The 23,227-nt window shown below is 40.2% G+C and overlaps 1 protein-coding gene across 1 annotated transcript; it reads left to right on the top strand.

The window, feature by feature from the left end:
- The first annotated feature begins 476 nt into the window (after positions 1–476).
- Positions 477–21,788, top strand: lhx5 (LIM homeobox 5). Its single transcript, XM_012869595.3, has 5 exons — positions 477–1,097; positions 3,567–3,790; positions 4,593–4,870; positions 8,436–8,601; positions 20,593–21,788. The coding sequence occupies exons 1-5, from the start codon at positions 925–927 to the stop codon at positions 20,940–20,942; spliced, it is 1,191 nt and encodes a 396-aa protein (XP_012725049.1). The 5' UTR covers positions 477–924; the 3' UTR covers positions 20,943–21,788.
- Positions 21,789–23,227: the final 1,439 nt, after the last annotated feature.

Below are 23,227 nucleotides of genomic sequence, written 5' to 3'. Positions count from 1 at the left end.
AGGTGACCGGGCTCTCCCTATTGATAAGCTCAAGTTAATCCATCGCATTTCCCTGTAAATAGCTGCGTGCATGAGAAAAGGCCCCCGGGGCCCCTCCTCCTCCCCCTCTTGTCACAAGGCCGCTGAGGTTGCGCATCAGCGTCCATTGTTGGATTATCTCTAATGTGTTTTTTTTTTATTTTTTTTATTTTAACTGATCTTAGTGTGTTTATAGGAATTTCCAGGTCCAGTGAAATGCTCCAGAGTGCAATGAATTCAGTGGAGTCTTCATGAACCAGCGTTACACCGCGTCACCAGAAACACCCCGCGTCCACGGCCCAGGTATTTCTGGGCTGCGGGGTCCTGCTTGGAGGCTATACAGCTATGAGTGTGTAACCATGACAACCGCTCTCTGATTGGTTCTTCTGATGCGGGAATTAACAGGGGCCTCGTCCAATCTGAGCTCTGGATGCGCTGGCAAAAGAAAAAAAAAAACCTCCTGATAACCCAGGCTCAGTGATGTGAAAGTGGCAACGTGAGGTGAGCCCGGAGGAAATTACTGGACCAGAAACAAGGCAGGAGCGATGAGGGGATTATTTTAGAAAATAATAACAATAATAATAAAGAAAACGTCTGAAAGATGATGTTTTAGGTATATGCGTTTGAAAGGAGAAAAAGAGAAAATATGGTTGGTTTTTGCATAACCCAACCCTGAAATCTTTTCCCCTCTTCTTTTGGATTGTGGATTGTGACAGCATCCCGACCGGGACTCAGGACCATAACAGTTTTCCAGGGATTCACGGGAGAATCTTTCAGTTTTCGGCCGGCAGTGCCCACCAACCCGGAGCCAAGACGTTGTTCCGCGTAGAGCCGGCTTGCCCCAGTCTGAGCAGCGCAGTCCGTGCAGCGGGGAGGTCGGCACTCGGCGTCTCACGGGCCGGCAACATGATGGTCCAATGCGCCGGCTGCGAGCGGCCCATCCTGGACCGGTTCCTCCTCAACGTGCTGGACAGAGCCTGGCACGCCAAGTGCGTCCAGTGCTGCGAATGCAACTGCAACCTCACCGAGAAATGCTTCTCCCGGGACGGAAAGCTCTATTGTAAAATGGACTTTTTCAGGTAACACGAAGAGACTGGAAGCAATTAGCGAATTATGACCAGATTTTAGAGCAAAAAAACAAAACAAAACAAAACAACAACAAAAAAAAAAAAAAACTGCGAAGCTTTACGCACAAGAAGATAAATTCCTGACCTAAAAGTTTATCTTCTCGGTCAAGACACTGATTGGACAAAAGCAGACCAATTTAACTAAAAAAGTTAATTGTCTTATATAAAATAATTAACATTTAAAATACATCAGCGCAAAGCCAATTTTATTAAGTCAAATGTAACATTTTGTAAAAATGTCGGTAAAATATAAAAGGCTCTCTGGCCTTTTAATTAAGTTCGGCTGGCTTTTTTTTTTTTTAAATAGAACATATTTCCAAAGACAAACAGGTCCAGTTCAAATATATATTTATATTCGAACTAATCCAATATAATTATATGGAGAAGTTTAATTCAAAACGCATACAGTCTAAATTTGATTCTGGTTATAATGCAGTGCAGTCAAGTTCAGTTTAGAATGCCAATTGGTAAAATAGCTTTCATAATAAAATAAATAGGATGGTCAAAATTTTTCTATTTAAGAGGAAACTGCTTTGTATTTTTGAAAGTCCATTCCCAGCTGCTGGTGCCACTTCCCAAACACCCATTAGGCCATTAACTGGTTCGCAATTCTCCAAAAAGTGTTCCAGGTAATTGGGTGATACAATATAAGTGAAGCCCTTGTTTGTCCCTCTCTTCGCATCATTTTCATTTTCAATCTGAGTGTCCTACTCTCCCAAATTGTCTAATGACATGTAAGGCGCGCCAGCCCCCCTGTTTTTGTCGGGGCCGGGGATGTTATTGGCCCCTCGCACGGCCTTGGCCATCACATTACTGCGGGTCCCCATCAAGCGCTGGATTTAAATGGGCCAGCCATTAGCCCGGCGAAACAGTAATCACCCTAATGTGTCCATTTGTTGTGTAAGTAGAGTTGTGCTCCCTTTTCTCCCCCTTTTGCTCGCTTTGGAGTGAGGGGAGGCTTGGCCATGCATGTGAAAGGCGCACGGTGAAGCGATCCCCCTGCAAATGGGAAAACAAGCTTAGATCGGTGTAAAACAACAAAACAATGCTCCGCAATAAAGGACGCTTGCTCTCACCCGAAAGGTTTAAGGGGGCCTTTACAGACTGAAAATCAAGGTGCAGAAGAGTTGTAACAGCTGGTTTAAAAAACTATTTTCAATCAAATCATATTATTATTAATAATGAAAGACAGTCAAATGCACCTCTTGCTCCTTCTCCATCCGATTAACTAAAATTAATTCACCCCTGCTATATTTAGAGGCTCAAATTCCACAAAATATATTTGGGCTATATATATATATATTTGTGCATCAAATTGATAAGTCTCCCCCCTATTTAGGCGGCTGAATATGGATTAAAGGAAGATTTTCACGCTAAAATGCTCCCCACTCTGCTTAATCCCCTAATATATCCGGGGCTACAATGTGTTGATTGTCACTAATACTTTTTGCGTGGGGTTATTGTCAGAGTGCCTCCATCAAAATGGGTGTCTTTCTTATTATTAGGGCTATTATTTCTCCCAGCGAGAATTAATGTAGTCATTTCAACATCAAAATAAAACCTGTATTTGATTTATTTAGAAAACTGTTTTTATGCTAGATATTTTTGTTTTATTTCACGGTATGGCCATGTGTTTGGTTATTCGACTTAAAATGGCGTATAATAAGCTTTTATTATGGGATCATATTCAACATAAAAATATAAAAACGCACAAAATATATTGAAATAAAAGCTGGGAGCAGTGTGGTTCTCTGCCGAATTACATACTTTACCCTCAAAACTGACAGACGTCTATCGCTCTTTAAGGGTGGCACGTCTTTCTCTTTATTTGGCCCAGAGTATATATATATTTTTAAATATGATTTGTTTTTATTATTTATTTTTAATTTTTTGGCCCAAATTCGTCCCAGCCAAATTTACCCTAAATAAATACATTGAATGTCAGGCTTGGGCGGCCCCTTAAATAAACCATAACAACAGTTAAGCACGTTTTTAGATGTTGTTGTTTTTTCCACCTTTCCCCCCACTTACCAGATGTTCACATTTAGACTGAAAACAATGACGTTTTTATATCAATTGATAAACAAAGAAACTGACATTAAATCCACGTTTAGACGCCCGCAGATGTCTTTACGCAGACGTCCCCTCAACTTTCTGAATTTAACTGAATTTGCGTTCACGTTGCTTTGATGCAAGGAAATGTCCTTGATGTACTTTACTACAAATGTGAAAGTAAGGCTTGGTTAGCCCATCTTACAAGCCCAAACCACTTTTCAACCACATTTAGACGTGGTTAGTCTCCATCATTTGACGATGGTCCGAAAGACGCACTAAAACTAGTGTTATCAATAATAATAAATGGGGGGATTTTATGATAAAATAATTCGACGATATGTTGCAATTTTCTTTTTCTCTGTGCAGGCGCTTTGGAACAAAATGCGCGGGGTGCCTGCAGGGAATCTCGCCGAACGACTTGGTGCGCAAAGCCCGCAGCAAGGTGTTCCACCTGAACTGCTTCACCTGCATGGTGTGTAACAAGCAGCTGTCCACGGGAGAGGAGCTCTACGTGATAGACGAAAACAAGTTCGTGTGCAAAGAAGATTACCTGAGCTCCGGGGCCATTAAGGAAGTCAACCTGAACTCAGGTGAGCAGTGCGCAAACAGCTGAGTGGACCCAAACAAACACAGAATATTTCTCTGACTGGCAACAAAATGTTGATAGTTATGAACTAAATCATTACAAGCATGCGCATTAAACTACCGGCCTTCTGATTGGGAATAAATAAATAAAAACAGGGATGAAGGCTTTATTAAACGTTGTATGTTTTTCTTCTGCTTCTATCAAGCCCGTGGAGAGCGTTTCCCAACAACCTTGTGGGATGAATAGTTTCAATATTTACCTCCACAGAACAATAGCTTTCTGGTTTTGTGCTCAGGGTCCGCAGGGGGGGATGAGGATGTTTGTGTGGCGTGTGTTGCTGCGTGCTCCTCTTCTTGTCTTTCCAATCCTTAAAACGCACGCACACGCGCACGCACACACTGGCACATGCGCGCACACAGGAGGGCAGCAGCCACGCTTGCACACCCTGCTCGCTCATGTTGCTTCAATATTTTTAGGTTTATTCACCCAGAATAACTATTCATTTGTTGTGTATTTGGTGATAAATTAAAAGGTTTCCCTTGGAAAATTAAAAAAAAAGATCGCATGACGCAAAATTATCCAAAAGAGCATGATCTAAATTCATTTTGACAAAATTCAATTCAGATGAGTTTCTACTTTTTAACCACTGGGCTAATTAAAATGAAACCACCCCTCCCCTCCCTTTCTCTGCCTCCCTTCTTGACATTTCGGATCGTGACCTTCCTCCCTGTTTGTTTGCCCCCCCCCCCCCCCCCCCCCCCCCCCCCCCCCCCTGCCCCCCCAACACCCACCTTGGGTCCCCGCAGTCTCGTCGTGCACAGATAGGAGTTTATCGCCGGATCTCCAGGACCCGATACAGGACGACATAAAGGAGACGGACAATTCCACGTCCTCTGATAAGGAAACGAACAATATTGAGAACGAGGAGCAGAACTCCGGGGCCAAACGGCGGGGGCCCCGGACCACCATCAAGGCCAAGCAGCTGGAGACGTTAAAGGCGGCGTTCGTGGCCACGCCGAAGCCGACGCGGCACATCCGGGAGCAGCTGGCGCAGGAGACGGGGCTGAACATGCGAGTCATCCAGGTAAACTCAGATTTCTACCCATAGAAATGCCTTTATTATTTCTGGGATTTCGCTGTCTTTATGGAGAGCGCGTTGAGATGCCGAAACATATACTAACCTTCAACCACTGGACTCAGCCGACGGCTTTTCAACGACTATTTAAAGTCGGCCTTGTCCTTATTTAGAAAAATTCGTTAAAACTGGAGTTGATTAGCTTAAGATGCTGCAAGTCAGCCCTTTTGATCAACCCCAACAATGTCTTATCATCATTTAAACGGCTGTTTCACCCTTTGGACACGTTTTCACGTTGTTCAGACACAAGGCAACATCATCCTTGGCCTTTTCCTGAACAAAGATCCAGAGCGTCAGGCTTAGTAAGCTCATGCGTCAACCCCAAACACCTTTCTGTTGGATGTCCTTTCCACGTAGACCCGTTTCATCATTGAGTTATCAACCAAAAATTTGCAATGATGCCATTTTGACTTCTATTCAATGAAAACCTGCAAGGAAGGTTGATTCTGTGCCGCAGGGGCGTCTCAAGAAAATTTACAAAGGGGTGGTCAGGGGCCACTGTGTTGGCTGCCCCAAACATCAAAGGTATACCCGGATTTCCGTTTTGTTCTTGTTATAATGTCATATATAGATTATAAAAAAAAAAATAAAAAATAAAAAAAAAACACTGTTATTAAAGAGTAAGGGAATTACCTTCTGACGTCGACTTTGCCTTTTCGTTTACTAAATCCTATTACTACTAAAACTACATTTCAAGCTTCGCAAAATCCCCAACTAACTAACCGACTGAACAAATGAATATGTAGACAAATGCAATTGTTTTTAAAGCTCACCCTCCCTTAAATATATAGTCATAAAATGAAGATGCATATAGGACCAGGAGAGGGAGGGTGAGGGAGGTTGGGCTCCCCCTTGGTGGCGCCACTGTCTGTGCTGGACCATTGTAAGTGCAAAGACTCACCAAGACAAAGACAAATTAGAGACAAATGACGGATTATAAATCAGTAAAATTACCTTTTAATTTTCCCGAAGTGTGCGGGACGTTTAATTGAAAGGCTCATTATCTGTAAGAGAAATGTCAAAACATGATGTGGACCATTAGCAGGGTTACAGATCCAAATTTGCCGGCTGCACACCATGTGAAATGTTTCTTTTAGGTCTATACATTATGGACCTATTTGGGTAATAATGATAAAATGATAATAATGGTGGCAGCGACAGCCTGTTTATATTTTTAATCATACCCAGGCATGGTAGAGTAGCATAAAACGCTAAAAATATATGGAAGCGTCGCGAAAATGCTTTGTTTACAATATCCTAACCATGTAACCATTGCATATCAGTTTAATACGTACAAATTGTCAAATATGCACATTATGTAACTTTTATTTGTATTATATTGTCTGTTAGATTCGTGATCAAGAAATGTGTTATTATTATTGTAGCTTTTAATATTGTTTCATTATTTAGTGGATTTGATCAAATTTGGTATTTCTAATGATTTTTTTATATATATCTTAGATTAAGATATAAGGTAAAACAATGTTTTTAAAAAAATCTCAAGATTCACTTTAAATAAAAAATAATTTCTTTACATAAAATGTTAATTTAATATTGAAATTTAAAACAATCCAAACATTTGTTGCCCTGGAAAAGACTGCGATTACACTAGAGGCGGCAGTTTATTTGGAAATAATACGTGTTTCACAGCCATGAAATGAGAAAAAGGTTAGGCTCGCTGCTTGCCAATGCTAAGAGGAACCCCAGACACTAACATGTTGTGCAACGTAACACAAGCTCACACACTGCATTCTGCTTTCTTTTATCCTCCATGACTCACACACACACACACACACACACACACACACAAGCGCGCGCACAAGTTGGGTGTCTGGGTGCAGACTGTGTCAGGATGATTAGCACCATCTCTGCCAACTGTGATGTGGCTTTTTGTGCACTCACTGTAATTATCGCTGATTTCACAGATTTACATACCACCCTCCCCTTTTCCCACCTCTCCGCTCTCACTCACTTGCAGCCTGTTTCCTCTGCATCTCCACGGCCTCATCTATATCATACACTGCGGGCAATTTTGTTTGTGTGTGCCTGTGCGTGAGCTCAATCATTCAGTCAATCACCTAACCAGTCAATAAGTCAGTCAGTGAGTCAGCTGCACCAACACTCCACCTCCACCCTAAGCCATTGTGTGTGTGTGTGTGTGTGTGTGTGTGTGTATTGCTTGGAGCCAAAATGGAGGCTGCGTTTCGTCATCTCCCTCCTCGTTCGGTGTGTGTTAAATACCACGGCTCTCAACGCGGGGAGCCCTGTGAGCCACGCTGCTTCTCCAGCATGTGGATGTAATCCCTAAGCAAGGCTCTCTCAAGGGAAGCGAGAGCATTTCCATAAAAATGTACCCTACAGTTAGACGATTGTTCTCAATAAGCAGGTGTTGCCTCTGCCGCTGGAGCACAGAGAGCACACCCTAAGTGGTTTTTGGCTGTTTCTGCGCGCGTGTGTGTGTGTGTGTTTTTTGTTAATCTGTAGCACAGTGGGATTCTGCCTCTGGTGTAGCCTAGCATGGTGTGAACATACATCATTATGCAGCAGTGATGCAAAGGCGAAACGCAACGTGTTATGTACTTGTAATGCAAAGACATTCCTCCATATGGCGCGTGCAGCTTTGCAAATTTCAAATCCCCCTTTGTTAGTTTTCAAAGAAAGTTTATTTAATCATAGTCTGAGTTGCGGCTTCGGCCGATTGTTTGAGCTTGAAGCGCGGGCCGTTGGGGCTTGCGCGGCGTGCGCCAATAATGTGCTTCTTTGGGATTCATCTTAAATAGTGCAACATAAAAACTGAACAACCTAAACATGTAACAAAAGCTGCTTTATCTGCTGGCTTTTTTTTTGTCATTTCTGTGTCTGATTTCACTTCTTTGTGCTCTCCAATTCCGACTCCAATCGCTTTGACAAAAAATGACTCAAGTTGTTAACATTAGCGGCGAAGAAACACAGACTTGATCCTAATAATGTAAACCTTTTATCGTAATTAAAGTAGGGTTTCATTTCATTGGGTTATTGCTGTTTTTACTTCCAATCTCAAGTGCTTTAAAAGTTTGAATTTGTTGAACTGTTTTAATGCGTAGACCAAAGAACTTAAGCATCACAAAAAAATCACAACCACTTGTGCAAACGGGGGCAGAGGTGTCTTAATAGGGAATCAAAACAGGTCAGAAATTAGTCTTTCTGGATTTTTTTAAAAGCACTTCTTTACAGTTTTCATACACAAGGCTTTTAAAGGAAGGAATAAACGTGACTGAAAGTCAAGGCTGATGGGAATGACGGCCCTCAGTGCAAACTCTGTAAAAGAGAGCTTAAAATGTGATGAATCAGTACAACCAAGAATAAGGAATGAAAATTAAGAACTGAGTTGGTTGTGCATCGACTACTTTTCTGTTGACGATATGACAAGGTTTGTATTACAAGTGTGTTCGGGTTTGAAGAACCAAATCCAAACAAAAAGCTAAAAACTGATGAAGAACACCCAATGCTCAGCTTTAGTATTCTTTGTTTTTAGGTTTGGTTCCAGAACAGAAGATCCAAAGAGCGGCGAATGAAGCAGCTGAGCGCTCTGGGTGCCCGACGTCACGCCTTCTTCAGGGGCCCCAGGAGGATGAGGCCTCTAGGGGGCAGGCTGGAGGATCCCGATATTTTGGGACCTGGGCCTTACGGTTACTATGGAGGTAGGGACAAGTTTTCTTTGGAAAACCTTTTTTTTAAATTTATTTTAATTTACATGTAAGAATGCTAGCATCCTGCCTCAGAGTATATGCAATATGTTGAGTTCTGCAAATTGAACAGCGACCATGATCCATAACCAATTTGCACATTTAAATAAAAACTTGACATCATGTTGGTAAATCATTACATAATCAGTGTCAATAAAAGGACTGTAAAGCAGTTATAACCATTTCTAAATACCATAAATGGTTTGATGTGCCATGTGCTGTGAATGTAATCCAATGGGAGGATATATTTTTTGTATGTATAAGGCTGTACAGATTAGTTTCTGATAGAAATAACGCAGAAGCCAATACCTTAGTTTGACACAGGCATAGTCTAGTCAGGTTGTAAGTAATTTTGGATAAAATGAGGCATTTGTTGATCTATTTTGTCGCAGCGTCAACTAATCAGTTTCAATCAGGTGCTTAGTTAAGAAAAGTAAGTTACAGTGGATAATTACCAAAACCACAAATTGTATCAAAAAATATTTCAGCCCTTTTATTTTGGATAAATTGGAAAAAATGCAGTTCTGACAATCAGTACTTAAAGGATGTTGTTCTTGTAGCAGTTTTCTTTGGTAAAAGACAGGAGTAAATGACACGTCACCGAAAGCGTTGTTTCCTGCTGCCAAGGTTTTTCTCCTCTAAACATAAACAGGTCATGAGAAAAGTGTTTAACCAAAAGAGGATGCGCGGGGATCCATAAAGGCATGGTTTTAATCCAAGTTAGGAAGACTGCTATAAGAAATATCAGATCTCTTGTGTTTGAAAAGCTGGTTCCTGGGAAGACCTGGTTAAACCCACTAATAACTAAATAAATCAATAAATATGAGCGATAAGTGCTCTGTTAAGAAAATGTATTTAAAATGCGTTCAAAATGATTTTGTATTATTTGATCAGTACAGATGGTTTGAAATACACATTACACAAATGTTGATGTTTTGCTTAGTTGCTGACCAGGACAATAAAGCTTAAAAAATTATCTTCCCTATTTAAACGTTTGACCAAATAAAATGGGAGCATTCCAGGTCATTTTTGGAGCTGATCTGGAATCACTTCTTTTCTCTTCGCTTAAGTCAGACTAGGGCTGGGCGATAAATTTATTTAATCGATAAATTCAAATTTACAATCTTTTAAGATTTAAGTTTTGGAAAATCTGGATTTTTATTTTGCCAATGCACTCATTGTGCTTTTATGAAGAGAACAGCATGCAATGCTGAATATATGTTTAGGAAAATGTATTGTCTAGATATTGTAAAAGGAAATGTTTTTACCATAATAAAAGGCACTTTAAGTTAGTTTGAAGTTAAACAGGTGAAGTGAAGCCTGTTTTTAGCTCATTGTGTAATACCACTAGCAGCAAACGTTTTGTTATATTTTAATTGTTTGCTACGGCAGGGCCGCCATCTTGTTTTACAAGCATGTTTCACAGCTTGCATTTGGTTGCACTTTTAATTCAGGTCAACTCCTAGACGAAATGCTTGACATAGAAGCAAGTTTTTTAAAATAATTTATTTTTGTGAAACGAAAAATTAACCTGATTTGATATAACAAAATCAGAGATTTTATTCTTCAGCCAAATCGCCCAGCCCTCTGTCAGACTTGATTTTAGAACAGACAAAAACGTTTGAAGTACGACCAACCTCTGTGGCGGGCAAGTAAATGACACAACGTCCGTTAGAACAGAAGACGAGGACAAAATGGATTTTTATTTGCGAGGAAATTCCACAATACAGGCCCAAAGCCGACACCAGGAAAGGGAAGTTTGCGCAGACACCCTATTCACACACATCGCTGCTTGTTACAGATAACATGTGGATTAAATATTTGCTCAACATATCAGCAGTGTTCACATATAGATCCTACAATCTCAAAGATGCCAAGAACACCTCACAGACCATCTGTGAGATGTTATTGGCAGATTGGACAGCAGTCAAATAGGTCTTGTGAATGTGTTGTGAGATTTCTTCCAACTAAGAGTTACTCCTAAGATTACTCCCTATTTGAATTTTTTTAATGCCCGAAAAGAGTAATTAAGGCTTAATTACATCACAACTGGACCGCTGTGTTGCTCTGTATTTTGGTCTGGTCATCTCTACGGACGGTACAGAACGCTGCGGCTCATCTTTTACCTGCCACTGATGAACACTTCACTGCAGTCGTGGCTTCTCTTCACTGGCTTCACGTCCACTCCCAAATTGATTTTGAAATGATACCACTTACTTTTAAAGTTGTTAATGTTTTTTTTTTCTTCCATCATATTTAAATGATATCTGCAACATGCACACACCAGAGAGAGAACTCAGGTCTTGCAGCCAGTTTCTCTTTGGTGATACAAGATCTATACTGGAATAATAGGGTGACCGGGCTTCCACAGTGCATTATGAAATGTATGTATCTGTAGATGCTCTCAAAGTGCATCTGCCCTTTTTTTATTAGCTTATTTGTGCTTGCATAGGAATTGGGCATGAGCCAGCTACTGCTATCAAGCTGCATCAATGTTTTTCAAAGTCTCAGGTTCAAAACTGCTCAGTTTTTCCATCAGCTTATTCTAGTCCTTTAAAGGAGATGTCAGTGATAGAGTGGCTGGAGTTTTCTCCAGCGTTTTGAATCATAGCGGCATGTAGCGCTGCCCCTCCCCCACCAGTTGCTGTGCTTTGTCGCTCAGCTGGCTCCTAAACATTTTCTTTCCCTACAATAAAGTCAAATTTGGCTGTTCAGAAATATCTATGTTAAAACAAAACATAGAAAGTCATGGTGTGAAAACTAAAGCACCGCTACCAAGTAGTTATTTTAGAGATTTATGTTTAAAACTATGGTTTAAATATATGGATAACTTGCTGATTTTACTCAAGGTTATCCAGCTGTGATTTGTGCTTTGTAACAATCATACAGGCAAATATAGTAGATATAAACAGTACTGTGGAAAATCTTATGGCAGTAAACCAACTTTGTTTACTCCTTTGTGAATAGCGATGCCAAGGGTCAGAAACTTTCCAGCATCTTTCCATATGAAGTGAAGCTGGGTAATTTAGAACAATTCAAAACTGGACACTTTTTATAAAAATTAACTGTAAATGTGGGTTTAGTTAAACAAACTACCCAGACATAAATATTAAAAAGTTGTCACTAGCAGATAGCCAGGCGATGTTTACCAGTAGCCATGCTTTCATCCAACTGTCAGTCGAATTTTAAGCAAACCTTATAAATGTCCCAAAAAGAAAATGCAAATTGGGCGTGTTTCTATCTTCTTGTTTGGATCAAAGCAACCAGACTACGCAAAGCGTCATTTCGACAGAAGTTGACGTTACTCATGGCTGAAATAAACAGGAAGTAGAGGTTGCAAACTAGAATGGACCACACATCTAAGGAAAAAGGGGGTTTTCAGGAATGTGTTGCAAGTTGTAATTGTTCTGTCATGTTAACTAGTATTAGCGATGTTACATGCTGTCCAGAGACGTAGGGAAATAAATGCTTTTCTACGGGCATCTATGGGAATATCAGGGAAGACGGCGACAGCGGAAACAGCTGATCAGACATGTGAGGTAAATCTGCGCTACATCCGAACTTATTCGCCAAATGTATTTCCATCTCCCCTTTTGCCCTTTAACTCTTTCAGAAAAGCCAAAACCCGCCTCAAAGGAAACGAGTGTAGAAAACCTTTTTGCGAAACCGAGAAATTTATTTAGAATTTTGACATTTTCATCAACCTATTCTAATGTGATATTTCAAAATCAATATAAAAAAACACATTGATGGAAACACGGCTAGTTAAACATTAATTGGATACATCAAATATATTTAGCTGTATCATCAAAACTTGTTAGACTTTATCAAGTTGATGTCCTGAAATGTACGGCCTCAATAGTCTCATAGTATAGCGTCACAAATTCTGCATCAGTTGTCCAGGTTCTTCAAGTCATCTGTGATGGAGGAATTCAGTGCCTCCTGTAAGCGGTGTGCTATGTGCGTGTGATTGAGGAAGATAGTGCACTTGCATAAAAGCTGGTGGTTGTTGTTGTTGTGAAAATTATGAGAAAATATACATTTTCCCTAGCTATATTTAAAATCTCTGTTACAGGCAAATCTCTGGTATTTTAGAGTTCCCATTTGGGCTCATAAATTCCTGTAAATTCCCACTAATATCCATGGAAAGTGTCGAACTTTAAAAATTACCCTGATTTTGCAATCACAGTTTTGAGTTCTTGCATAGCTGGTGACAGGTGCAAACAGTGTGGATGAGATTCCATGTTTGCTTCTCAAAACATAGCGTTTACGTGATTTCGTAGTTTTACTTAAAGGACACAAAAAGTCACTACATCCAACAAAAATTTAGAGAGCTTTTGTAATTTGGAAGAAGACACCTCTGCTGGAGATATAGTGCCAAAATTGGCATGTTGTTCTGGACATTCATAAAATTTGCATTTGTAAAACAATAGTTTGTCAAACAAGCATTTATAAAACAAAACAAAAAAAGTGTACTTTTCAATTCAAATCCTCACAAATATTTCTTTGTTAAGCCCTTAAAGGGCTTGCTATCCACGCTTTTTATACCGAACATTAGCCGTGATTGGTTTGTTTCTCTTCATATGTGAGGGTAGAGTACAGACATAATCACACACTGTTTTCCCCACACATTTGTATTTTTCTAATCGTGTTTGCTCAGATAAAATCACTGCTTGCTGGATTAGTACCTTAAAGCGAATCCTTGAAAAAAAAAAAAGAAGAAAATTCAGCCTACAGCAGGCAAGCAAAAAAAGATAAGAACACCAGACCAACCTAACTACGGCAGCTCTGCACTGCACTAAGCTGGAGGAATAAAGAAGATGCACCTGTCATGTTTATGAGCAGTGTTGTTTTGATGGACAGTCTGAGTGCCGTGGTGTCCATACAGCCGCACATCTACCTGAGGGGCCTTGGCATCGAGGATACAATAAAGTGGAGCCGCCAAGGCTGCGAGGAACCGAGCAGGAGGAGGGGTGAAACAGAGGACAAAACCTCTATAGCCCTCTCTCTCTCTCTCTCTCTCTCTCTCTCTCTCTCTCATCTCTCACGCCTGTCTCCGCGCGTCGCTTTTCTCACCCTTTTGTGCTGCGGCGGCACAGGCAGGACCGTTTGCCTTTATCTGAGCCGACGCCTCCCCGCGTCCCTCCGCCGCTGTTCACAAGGAGGGATGCCTGTGTGTGGCATGATGCTTCTGCATGTGTGAGTGTAATTATAGTCTGCCGTTTCCAACACTCCCCTCAACGCGCTCGCTTCGTCTCGCTCTACATCTCACGTCGGCGCGCTCCAAGACAAGCTTGTTGCCTATTCCCAAGGTTGGCCAAACTAGCACGGGCCTGTTGGTTAAATCGTATAATTAGCGTGTTTGGGAAAGCAACGTCACCCATCGTCGTTTTTTTTTTGTCAGATAAACACCAAAAGGCCCGCGTTCTGGAATCGGAATCAGGTGGCAGATTTCTGCATGCCTCACCTGTTAGTTCCCTCCATGCCCCCCCCCAGCTCGAACTGCATGGCAGTGTGAGGAACATATGGTGGGAGTGGAGAAATGCGAGTGCAACATCTGGGGCAACGGGATAAAGTCTGCCATCGATCTCGGCTCAAGGTGCTGCAGAGACAAAATGGCTTTAGTTTAACTGTAGAACAGGAAGGCAGTGAGAAGCAAAAGGCAGATGGCGGTTTGTAACCGTTAATGGATCTAAAGCAGCAGCGTACATGCGGCGGGCTTTAATCCTTTTTAAATAGTTCAGGCTATGTTTCTTCTAATGATTCTAAACTCCTGGAGTAGGGGTTCAGAAATATTGTTTTTAGCAGGAAAACATACAACTGAGACTATTTCAGTAATATAACAAAGCCCTAAACAGTGGACATGTTTTGAATTCAGAATGACCATTTTCGCTTTTATTACAAAAGTTAAGCATATAAAAAGCTCCAATCTATCTTTTTAAACTTCCTAATGACATATTCATTCAAAAGCCCTAAATACAAAATTTAAAAAGACTATTCGCATCCCAAACAGGATGCTCTCCCTTTTGGTGTTTTTCGCAAAATAGTTTGTCATTTCTTTTCTTTAAGAAATGCAAACACACACACACACACACACACACACACACACACACACACACACACAAAACCTGGTCTAAATGTTTTTAAGCTTAGAATTCAAAATTAATCCGAACCATGTTTTTAAATCATGCAAAAATACCAGAGAAGTTAAATAATGTTAATGTATAAAAAAATCTCCCCTTTTTCAGTTTATATGTGAAATTAAGAGAGTAGTGGTAATCATGACTACATACAAATTTATGTTTGGCTGCTGCAGTGTTAAACATTCAGGGTGTACACGCTGTTTTCTTACAAGACACTTTCTTGATATCATAGATAAAATTCTGTTTGCCGTCTTTAAAGAAAATTGCCAATTGCTCAGCATGAATTGTAATTTCCAGCTAGAACGGCTAGAGTTCTGTGGCAGCACCACTGTGACCAAACTGCTTGCAACACGGAGATGACGCAGAGGTGACAGAATGTTTTCGAGACAGATAAAGAATGGATTTTCATTTAATTTGGAAAAAAAAAAGTCATTAATATCAAAGCAGCGAAAATAAAACCATGACTGGTGCACATGAAAAGTCCTTGACTTATCTATTTGTTGTGCACAAAGAGGTTTTGTGATAAATATGTTGTGTGCGTAATCGGGGGAAAAAAAGAATAATGCTACTCAATATCAGTCAAACCAAATTTACCGCTAGACCTCTAACAACCAAAAAAACATTTTAAGTCTAGTGACATTGATGACCTTTGTTAATTTGTAGCTTGACAAACAGGGCAGGACACGCAATAAATGTTGGAATCAAAGGAAGCGAAGCCAGGACGGCAGTGACGAGGACTATAGCTTCCATATATGGTGTGCTTACTCCGCCACTGATCTACACGCAAAAAACGAATTGTACATGCATGAAAAACGTTTGAGTCATGACATCTACGAACCATTAAGACATTCTTTGACCACATTTGCAACAAAGAAATGCTCTCTGGGTTTATATTAAACTGCTACTGTTGATGGTGCAATGCTGAACAAAACCTAAAAAAAAAAATGCAACTGTGCTGAAGTAAGCACTGCGGAGAAAGCCATATAGGTGATTTGTAGCAATCAATGTTGAGATCCTTTATGAGTCTTTAACACGACAGCTTTCACACAATTGCTCATTTTGCAAAGATTGACAGCACAGGTTTCATTGCCAAAGGAACTTCTGTAATGTTGGCCAAAGATAGCTGATATTAATGCAACATCCTCAGTGACACTAATTATTGTAGCAGAAAAAAAGTAAAAAAAAAAAACAATAAAAAAGTATCCACCTTAGTTGTAGAGCACTACTTCATAAGAATTTCAAACTTCTACTTTTCTAACTTCCTGCAGCGACAAGCTGTGCTGCAGTGCAATGCTTGCTCATATGTAAACAAGACGATTCAGGCGCTGTTCTAGTGTTTTGTTAGAGTTACCAATATGGGTGTTGGCAAATTCACCTGGAAAAACATGATGTTCTCGTATATTGCTATAGTTTTATGTAGAAATTGCATTTCCTTATTTGTCACCCCAGCCACCCACCCTGACCATTCATGTGCCAATGAATAATATATAGTGTTTTATTTTCAGGTAATTCTTAAATGAAAATGTATTACAAAACATTTCTGTTATTTAATCACTGTGCATATATATATATATACATATATATATATATATATATATATATATATATATATATATATATATATATATATATATATATATATATATGGTGTCTTATGTACAAATATGTGTTTCGAGTTAATGCTTTTGAAAATGACTTACAGACTGAACATCAGCATGGGACACGCACAAATTGGACCTGAGAATTATCTCATTCTTTATAGAAGGTAGTGTTCAAAGAAAGGGTTGCAGGTCCAGATTTTTAAAGATTGGCCAATGTTTACCGACTGATTAAATATTTCAGCAAAAACACGTGTTCAGGTAGTGTAGAGTTGTGCTAAAAGACTGAAAAAATACCTTAGATGGCTTCCACTGTATCTAATTATAGGACTATGGTGAGAGGGGAAAACAGAAAACTGATTTTGATGTAACAGAAAGGAGACTTTAGAATTTATAAGCCTTTTTGTGGTTTTTAGTCTAGAATTATCCATGTTTTGCCCCATAGCATACTTCCTTATTACTGAAAGTTGCAGTTGGAATCTCTTCAGATCAGCTAACGAGATTTTCATTTCTTGTTATACCAAATGGTTTTGGATTTGTATATGCCCAGGAGTCGAAGACAACAAAATATAAAAAGCTTATGTACTCGATGTCTCATTTATAGTGGAACTGGCAATTATCCTTCTGAAAGGACAAAACTTGAGGAACAAAATCTAAGCAGATGAAAAAGTGCTGGAAAAGTTCTGGTAGTTGCTTATGCTGTGTTTTCTCGACCTTTAAAGTCAGGACTTGGATCTGTGAGTGATATCTTTTAAATTTAAATTTACTTTAAAAAGTACTAATAAAAAAAAAAAAAAAGATGATCTGCTTACATAGTGATCAGGATTGCACCAATAAGGTAGCTGTCTTGGATTTAGGACTTGGTTATGGTGAGAAACCTCAAATTTTCCCATTTGCAATTATTCACCTGATAAGTCGAAATTTGAATACGTAAACAAATTGAATTGTTAAGCACATCACTCAATTTCATTTAATAATTTTTTTTTTTACTTTTTTATGTCACAGCAAACTAGAAAAATCCAAGTTGTTTATATTACATTATAAATAATAATAAAAACACCAACTTTTGACTTTGCTTTTGAGTAAGATTTTACAAGAAGGAATATTTAAAGATTTGCTTTAAAATTAGCATTTGTAAAACAATAATTTGTAAAACAAACATTTATGAAACAACAGAAAAATGTGTACTAATCAGAATAAAAATATTACTGGCTCTGTCCAGTCCTTATGAGCAATATCAGGTTACATCAGCTGTGAATTTGAAGCAATTAGACAAATGTTGTGATGCTCAGGTGGTGTTTGCTTGGTTTTTATGTGTTGATCATGCACAGGTGGGAAGCCGTGATTGATACAATTTACCTGCAATACTTTGTGGCTCTAGTAGCTAAGGTTTAAAGTCTCTGTCGGCTAATTTATGGAGCAGATTCAATTTTAATCTATGTGCTAATTACACAATAAAATTCAGCTGCAGCATAATGCCGTTTGAGAAACAGATCCCTTGCTTCTCTACATCTACCAAATATCCAGCAAATAACCCATTACAGACCAGTTAAAGGGACCTTTAATTATGAAGGCAACTCATTTGGGGATGTGTGTTATTGCTAATAGTATTAGTTTTAGTGCTCTGGCCATCAGAAACAGATCATAGTGACATCAAACCGTAGCAGCAGAGTCAAAACAAAAGCTAAAGCCTCTCAGAGGCATAAACACGCCAGTCAGTGTCACGGGTTAGACACCAAACGTGCTAATCCAAGAGTGGAATCCACTCGCAAAAGAATGGATTCTCGTATTAAGGTGTCACTTTCTCTCAAGTTCCACGCAGCAAGTAAAAGGAGCAAGCTGAACGCTGACAAATTTTAACAGGACTGGGAAGAAAGTCATTAATCAGAGCTGACGGAGGCACTGCATGGAAAAATGCTGCAAGAGGCGTTGTTTACCCTCATAATTTGATAGATGATAAACTTCCCAGTGAATGTGAGTCTGTGCAGCTGACAGAAACTCTAAAACTGTTCAGTGTTGAGTTGCATGTTATATGGACATGCACTCCAGATCCTGCTGGCTTTTCCTTAAAATACAAACCAACTATATTTTTGCTAGATAAAACGTACAACGCATAAACTGGATTACCGGACAGTTTCCCTGCATATTAGTCGTAACATCTATTGAGGTGCTCCTCTTTTTATGTTGGGATGTTGCACAGTCAACACTGCTGAAAAAGATAAGAATAGTAATATTTAATTTACAAGTATGTTTGTCTAAAAAGGACCTACTCCTCAGAGTGGTGTATGGCTAAAAGTTAGTCAATTTAAAAGACAGTCAAACCAAAAAATCTGCATATCTGGGGGACAGAATTTAATTTCTTTAGCCTACCTGCCACAAGCTCCTATTATTTATTAAGATTAGAGGTAACATCACGCTGCTCTTTGCTCAAAAACCAGGTTTTATTAGTTTAAAACAAAGGAACAAGGATTTTTGGATGGAAGAAAATCTGCAATATTGCAGCTAATTATTAAATTATTAGCAACTGACATGGCTACCCTTACAAAAGTAGCATTACCTATATGTATTTACTGGTGAATGTTCTTGCTAACCCATAGTTTGAGATTAGCAATATACTTCAAAAATCAAGCATATTCTATAACTCTGTCTAGTCATATTGATATCTGCTTTAAGTCTTGCTCCCTCTCACTATTTTGTAACCTGAAAGATCAGTAGAAATGTCTCATGAATGTAGAAAATGCTATTTTCTGGTAAATAGCTTGCTAACTCTCTGTCCTTATAATTGCTTCATAAAAAAAAAAAAAAAACTGCAACTCAAGCTCCTGATTTTTAGTATTCTTCTTTCAGTAACATCGTCCACATCAAAGAGCGTTGTTGTTTACATGACCCAGTGGCAATTATCACTAATCAGAAAAAAGATCCTGCGACAGACTGGCGACGTTTTTCATTACACTTTATACACAAGACCGCTTTTTTTATTTCTCAGCTGAACAATGTCTGTGTTAAAACTTAGTTACCTCGGTTGAGGCTGTCAGCTGTATCTATGTGTCTCATCAGCGGTGAATCGTCTGCCCTCCCCAACTCCCCCCCCCCCACAGTGTTGTAAACGTCTGGGTTTCCTGATGGGGCTGTCATTTCGAAGATGGTGCGCTCTTGTCCTTTTCCAGGTCTGTCAGTGGTTTAGAAATGGTCCCGGCGGACTAATGACCAGCTGATCGGGCAGCAACCTCCTTCGGCGTAGCTTCGCATTGTGACATGGACAGTATTCAAAGGGGCAAACGGCTGTAAACATAAAAGTGTGTTTTGAAAAAGTGGAATAATACCAGCACTATATCCAGCTGACAAAAAGTGTTATTGGCTTTAGTCGTTTTAAATAGCTCAAATCAGCTGGGATGGGGCCCATCTCACTAGCTGTTGGTCTTCCACATCTCTGAGACTTTATTCACTTTTCCACAAACTCTCTCTGACACTCGAAGGTAAGGTAAGGAAAATACAACTGATAACTTCACTTCAACAAATCCAAACTACTATGCTCTTACCATCATCAGAAGACCATACAGATGCTCCATGATTGAAAATCAGGCGCTGACGTATGGCGAAATTCTTGCTCAAAAACGTCAGTTTACACGCTGTTGGTTAGACACACGTGATGGAAATACACAAGGCAGGGTAATTAGAAAATAACATATAGATTAACCAATAAGAAGAAGTAATTCAAAGCTTAGCTGTGAGCTGAAAATAGAGTGCAGTTTTGGAAATAAGCACAGCTTAGCGAAGCAGAGCCGAGGGACGGTGCCTAAAGCTCTATCAGACGTGACAGAGCGATGCAGTCGACGGGAGCTGGCAGATCTACCGGGGAGACTGGAATCTCATTTTGGAATTTCTAATCTAGACCCAGAAGTTTCAGCGGGGGAATCCATCGAGGGCGCACGCATGGCTGCGAGCTGAATGAGAGGGGGAGATGAATGCACTGTGGAAGAGGCGAGAGAACTGAGGTGGAGAGGTGTGGAGTTGTTTATACACTCAAATGAGGCTGTTGGAGACCGGTTGGTTGGAAATTGGACATGATCAATTTCCCCACTTAGGTAGGGGTGGAGCTGTGTGTAAAACTGCACATACTGCTTCGGGAAGTTGTGAATGTTTTATGGGTTTAAAGTCTAAGAAAAAAAACATGAACCCTTTGTTCCTTTTCTGCATCTTCACAGAATACCAAGGAGACTATTATGGACCAGGGAGTAACTACGACTTCTTTCCCCACGGCCCTCCATCCTCACAGGCTCAGTCCCCGGCCGAGTCCCCCTACATCCTGGGCTCTGGGCCCGGAGCCATAGAGGGATCGGGCCACCACCCATCAGACGACCAAAGGTACACGGACATGATCTCTCACGCGGAAACCCCCAGTCCCGAACCGGGCTTACCGAGCTCCCTGCAACCGGTCCCAGGGGATGCATATGGGGGCGGACCCAGTCCCCCTTTCTCCTTGGCCAGTAACTCCAGCTACAGTGCTCCGATGTCCCACCAGGGCCAGGAGATGGGGGAAACAGCTGCCTGGTGAAAGGACAAAGACAAAAAAACAGGGACCAACCACGGGCTGAATGTCTGCCCAGCTAATTCAGGAGACGTATCAACAACATTGTCAGAAGGGGGAAAGTACGGCGAAAATTTCTACAGAGAACCTTTTAAAATTATAGACTAATCTTAACAACCAGGGGGGAGAAGAAATGACGGAAAGAATGAAAAACAGAGCTGGAAAGAGTAATTTTGCTGCGCGGCAGACGCTCCAAAGCATATCCCTTGTTGGGTTCTGGACTGAATAAGAGATTCCATCCGGCAGAAATGCTTCTCGCCTTCCCCTTATCTTCTAACGCTCTAGGAACACATTAGCGGAGAAACACCAAAGGGGACATGTCTAGGTTTCTTAATTTCACACTGCGTTTAAAAAAATAAAATAGCATTGCTCCAAAGCAATTTCACTTCTTACTTTATCTCAACGTTGCCACTTAGCAAAGATTTTAGACCTCGACGTTCATACACAAATGCATCCGTTGCAGTCGAGGCAGTGTATGTTTAATCACATTTTAAACATTTTTTTTTTTTTTCTTGTGTAAGACAATACAAATCAACGGCTGCTGCTCGACAGACACGCACTGACTTTCCCTCACACATCCTGGCTTAGAGTCCCTTAATGCACAAAAAGTGTTCTTGATCATTGCTTGAAAGAAGGATGTCTACACTATTATTCAAAACACGAACACAATTATAGACACTTGTACCCTCCTACACACACACACACACACACACACACACACACACACACATGCTGCACACCCATCGAGGCGGCCCTGATAGTTCTGCTCTGCTCACTGCTTCACCTGACCTTCCTTTTGTTACTGTCCCTTTTAAAAAAACATGTTTTAATGGAAATGATTTTCAAAAGAACATTGAACCCATAATGGAGAATGTCCTTCAGCAGCTGAGGTCTCCTTCCTCTAAAGGCGGAAAACAAAAGAGGGGGCAGACAACATCTGTGACATTTCGGCTGCCTCCTCTGAGGCGCGCGTTGCCATCTAGTGGCCGCCTTTTCCAAGCACATGGGGTCTCGATTTGAGGCCGTCCGATTTGTGCACCAGGGGACAACCCTCTTTTATTTTCATTTTCTTTCACTTAATCTCTTTGGTAAAAGTTCAGGACCAAGCCTCATCAGGGCCACTGTTTCTTTTAAAAAAAAAACGGAAAATGAAACTCAGCTCCCAACTTCAGCTCCGTCTTTCCCCCATAGCGCTGCCTCAGGCACACAGAGGACGTCTTACACACTGAGTTAGCTGTACTGTTGTTTTCCGATCATTTGTGTTTTCCTTTGGACATTGTATAAGATCTAGAAAGAATGTGTCTTATCTCCAGAAATTCTTGGATACAAGCGTGCGAGTTGGCGTGCATGTGTTGGGTGCCTGTGTGAGTGTGTGTTGCTTTAAAGGGGGGGTGGGTGGAAGGGACAAGGCTGTATTATTTCTATGTAAATAGCACTGATAATAAAACCTCTCTTAAAACGTGAAAGTCTGTTTTCTTTCCATTGGGTCCTTTGTTTTTGAAATGAACTCCTCACTCTTCACTGGCAGATGTTAAAATTCGCTAGACTAGAATTTGATACTGACTATAATCTATCTAATGTTTAGTTTGGCTATTAAGAGCTTAAGAAGAAACATGATAAGCTTGAATAATGTGATAAAATGCCGTAAAGCTAGCCACCCCCATGTTATGCAAAGCAGTTTAAATTAACCTATCCCCATCAGCTGTGATGAATAAATGCAGGGTAACACGCTTGAATTAGGCAAATTTCCTTGAAGGTCCATTGGCTGCAATGTCCATTTTAGCTAAAACTACGTAGATCAAATGTTAAAGCTTTCAAAGACAGAATAACTTTTGACACAAGCTGAAAGAACTTTTATAGATCTACAAGAACTGTGGCGTTAAAACAGATATGACTTATTTTGCCAAACCAGTTGTCCTCCAAGGAGCCCTGACTTGATAAATTGATTAATCGGTTTATGGATTTCATCCAGCAAACTGAATTAAGGTTAAATTGGGTAAAGTTATTGTGCTGATAAGCCGTTTAAACCATCTTAATGAAAATGTGTAAATCAACCTTATAATATATACCAGAATCTGAAGGTGGAATCAACAGTTACTCTTCAAAGCATTAGACAAGATTTCAACTTTTTTTTCCCAGGGTACAAAAATCTGCATGAAAGAATTGGCACTAAGGTCACTGAGGAGAAATCCAGTCTACCATGAATGAAAAACCAAAAATTGAGTGAATGAATCAGTTAATGTCTGCTTGCT

Source organism: Fundulus heteroclitus, chromosome 8 (assembly GCF_011125445.2).
Source record: "Fundulus heteroclitus isolate FHET01 chromosome 8, MU-UCD_Fhet_4.1, whole genome shotgun sequence".
In the NCBI taxonomy this organism is placed as follows: Eukaryota; Metazoa; Chordata; class Actinopteri; order Cyprinodontiformes; family Fundulidae; genus Fundulus; species Fundulus heteroclitus.
Note: the sequence above shows the minus strand (reverse complement) of the source record. Positions and strands in the feature narration are given on the sequence as shown.